Here is a 2,672-nt window from a genome sequence, read left to right as displayed (position 1 = left end):
ACGTCCGCAGAGAAAAGGCGCGCCCCGCCCCGCGGCGGCGTCTAACGGGGGTACCACTTGTCGATCTCTGATGTTCAGCATGCGGTTTCGAGCGTGGCGCCAGGCGTGGGCCCAGTTGCCACCGCATGGCCCGCGACGGGCAGCCAGCCCACAGGGCGCGACGTGGCGGGCCGGAACCCACTCATTGGGTCAGATCTGCGTAGTCGTTTTTTTTTTTTTTTTGGGGGTGGAGGGGTATGACGCGCTGCGGCGTTTGCCCTGCGTGGCGGAAGCATATGCCTCACGCTCCACCGCTGCCGCCCCGCCCGCTGTGGGCAGGGGCCCTTTTTCGCAGCTCCACGTGGCGGCGACGGGCCTTTTTGACGATGTTGGCTGGCGCACCGGCCAGCGAATCAATTTGCAAGCATCAAGGAAAAGGGGGCATGCTGAAGTTTTTCTGGAAGTTGGCTGCGAAGGGGAGAAACCCGCCGGCGAAGGACACACAGTACGCGGCAATCCGTCACTTCCCGGGTGGGATGCGGGAGGCCAATGGAAGGTGATTTCGCAAGGCGGTGGAAAAACAGGGAATTAAGATGAGGCTTGCCATGTATCATTGGGTAGCTTCGCTTCTTGGTGGGGTCCTCGCGTGCGGCGCCCTTTTTCCCTCTGTTTTCTCCGTAACTTAGTGTGCGTCTTCCTTTCTTTTTGTCCTACAAAAAGGCGGCGGCAGGGGCGGGGGTGGTTGGGAGACCATATGGAACAAGCGAGGTCCCCGCCACAATCGCGGGGAGAAGGTAATGAAAGGAGCACATACGTTGTTTAAAAGTTTTGTTCTTGTCTCGAGTCTCTTCATTCCCCTCCTTCCCTAAGCGGCGCCCGTCCAGGCCCTCAGCCCTCCACCCCGGCGTCACCCGGCCTTCTCCGGCTGCGTTGCCCTGGGGGAGGCGGTGAAGCGCGGCCGCTTTTTTGCACGTGCTGCCTGCCTCGGTCTCATCATCTGGCCAAGGTGCGGTGACAGCTTCGCCGTGTACGCGAAGAAAATAAGCCACAGCGAAACAGACGCGACAAACCATACAAGAAACACGTCAAGCTGTTCAATGCGCAGCGGTTGCGCATCCGCCGGTGGTACGTCGCCAAAAATAACGCATCGTTCGAGCGATTCATTTCTTCCAAGCAGTTGGTTGCGGTAGCGGCTCTCAAGCAGATCAACGGCCCTCTCCGCACCACCGAAGAACCTAGAGACCTGAAGAAGTCGTTTCATGTTGGCCTTCGCCTGGTTTCCGTGTTGCACGACCCATCGTATTGCCCTTGACACGTCGTCGGAGGTGAAGCGGTGCTTGTGCCCAACGTACCTCCCCACACCTGCCTCCTCCAGGCGCTGGCAAACATCCGATTGGTCGGCAAAAAAAGGAATCCCAACAACAGGCAGCTGGGCCTCCAACGCCTCATGCACAGAGCTGTCGCCACAATGTGAGACAAACGCCACCACATTCGCGTGCTTCATGATTTTCAGTGGAGAAACGAAGTAAGGCCGAATGTGCGTCCGCTCCTTCATCTTTCCCAAGTCGCCCTGGAGCAGGCGCTCCACCTGCTCCCCCTTCAGTTTCCAGATGGCGCAGTACGGAAGCTGCCGGAGGGCCCTAGCAAGCTGCTCCGCTTGGCGCCAATGCAGGGAAACCAACGTCCCAAGGTTCACGTAGACGGCACCTTGCGGGCAACCCTGCAAAAATGCTGAAAGCTCCTCCTCCATTAATGGAGTGCGGTCCTCGTCAAAGCTCAGCAACCCCAATGTATGGAAGTTGGGGCACAGCTCCTGCGGAATATCAAACCCCCAAACGGTGGGTGCGAGTACGGTGTCATACCAGCCTCCCAATTCGTACCCGTTGCGAAGTGGCGGAATTTTGTACAACGCTCTTGCGTCATTCACGCGGTGGAGCGAGCTTGCAAATCCCACCACAATGCTCCGCAAAATGCAGTTTAGCAGCCGTTGCCAGTGGTTCATCTGCGCCGGCCATCCGGTCCCCATCAGAGGAAGGCGGTTGCAGAAGCCCAACGGAAGCATCGTCGTCAGTGGAAATAACAAGACGGAGGGGACATCCAACGCACGCGCCACGGAGCCGCCAACGAAGGTGGCGGCATCGCTGAGTAGTATGCTGAACGGGTGCCGGGCATGCACCTTCCGGGCCACCGCAAGGTAGTCGCCGAGCTGCAGCTCATGGTGGCGGAAGGACTCATTCCAGAGATCCACAAACGTCAGGAAGAGGTTGTCTGTGCGACTCAACTTTTCAAAAAGGGCAGGATCACTGAATGCACCGCGTGAAGGCATGGTAATACACGCCGCCCTGCCTACCCCGTGGCGCTGGACATCCTCACACCACTGAGGGTTCTCACTAAAATATGTGACATGGTGTCCACGCCTGGTAAAGGCCTCCCCCACCGACCACAGCGGCTTCCAGTGGCCGTAAAGAGGGATGCAGATGATCCCAACATGCATGGGAAACGCATTGGGGGCAGCCGCGTCCAGCAAGGACGCCGCCACCACGGAGGTGGGCCCGCCACCAAGCATGACAAGTAGCGTGAGTAAATACCACATGCATCCCTTTCTGAGGCTACCGACCTTCATCGCTTAGGCCTGCCTCAACCCACTTTGGCTTCTTTAATATATTTCTCTTGTGCTTCTGTGTTTTTCGCCC

General features: G+C 58.3%; 2 protein-coding genes across 2 annotated transcripts; one reads left to right on the top strand and one right to left on the bottom strand.

Moving 5' to 3' along the window:
- Window positions 1–70: 70 nt before the first annotated feature.
- On the top strand, window positions 71–571 carry TraAM80_08946 (uncharacterized protein; the record flags this gene model as incomplete). The annotated part of the gene is made up of 1 exon (XM_029385660.1): window positions 71–571. The coding sequence occupies one exon, from the start codon at window positions 71–73 to the stop codon at window positions 569–571; it is 501 nt and encodes a 166-aa protein (XP_029234565.1).
- Window positions 572–886: 315 nt separating this feature from the next.
- TraAM80_08945 (putative UDP-glucoronosyl and UDP-glucosyl transferase) lies at window positions 887–2,572 on the bottom strand (the record flags this gene model as incomplete). The annotated part of the gene is made up of 1 exon (XM_029385659.1): window positions 887–2,572. One exon carries the CDS (start codon window positions 2,570–2,572, stop codon window positions 887–889), a length of 1,686 nt encoding a protein of 561 aa, XP_029234564.1.
- Window positions 2,573–2,672: the final 100 nt, after the last annotated feature.

Source organism: Trypanosoma rangeli, assembly GCF_003719475.1.
Source record: "Trypanosoma rangeli strain AM80 chromosome Unknown Tra_15.4_contig_00486, whole genome shotgun sequence".
NCBI classification, from domain to species: Eukaryota; Euglenozoa; class Kinetoplastea; order Trypanosomatida; family Trypanosomatidae; genus Trypanosoma; species Trypanosoma rangeli.
The sequence above is the reverse complement of the archived record's forward strand: the minus strand, read 5'-3'. Positions and strand labels throughout refer to the sequence as shown.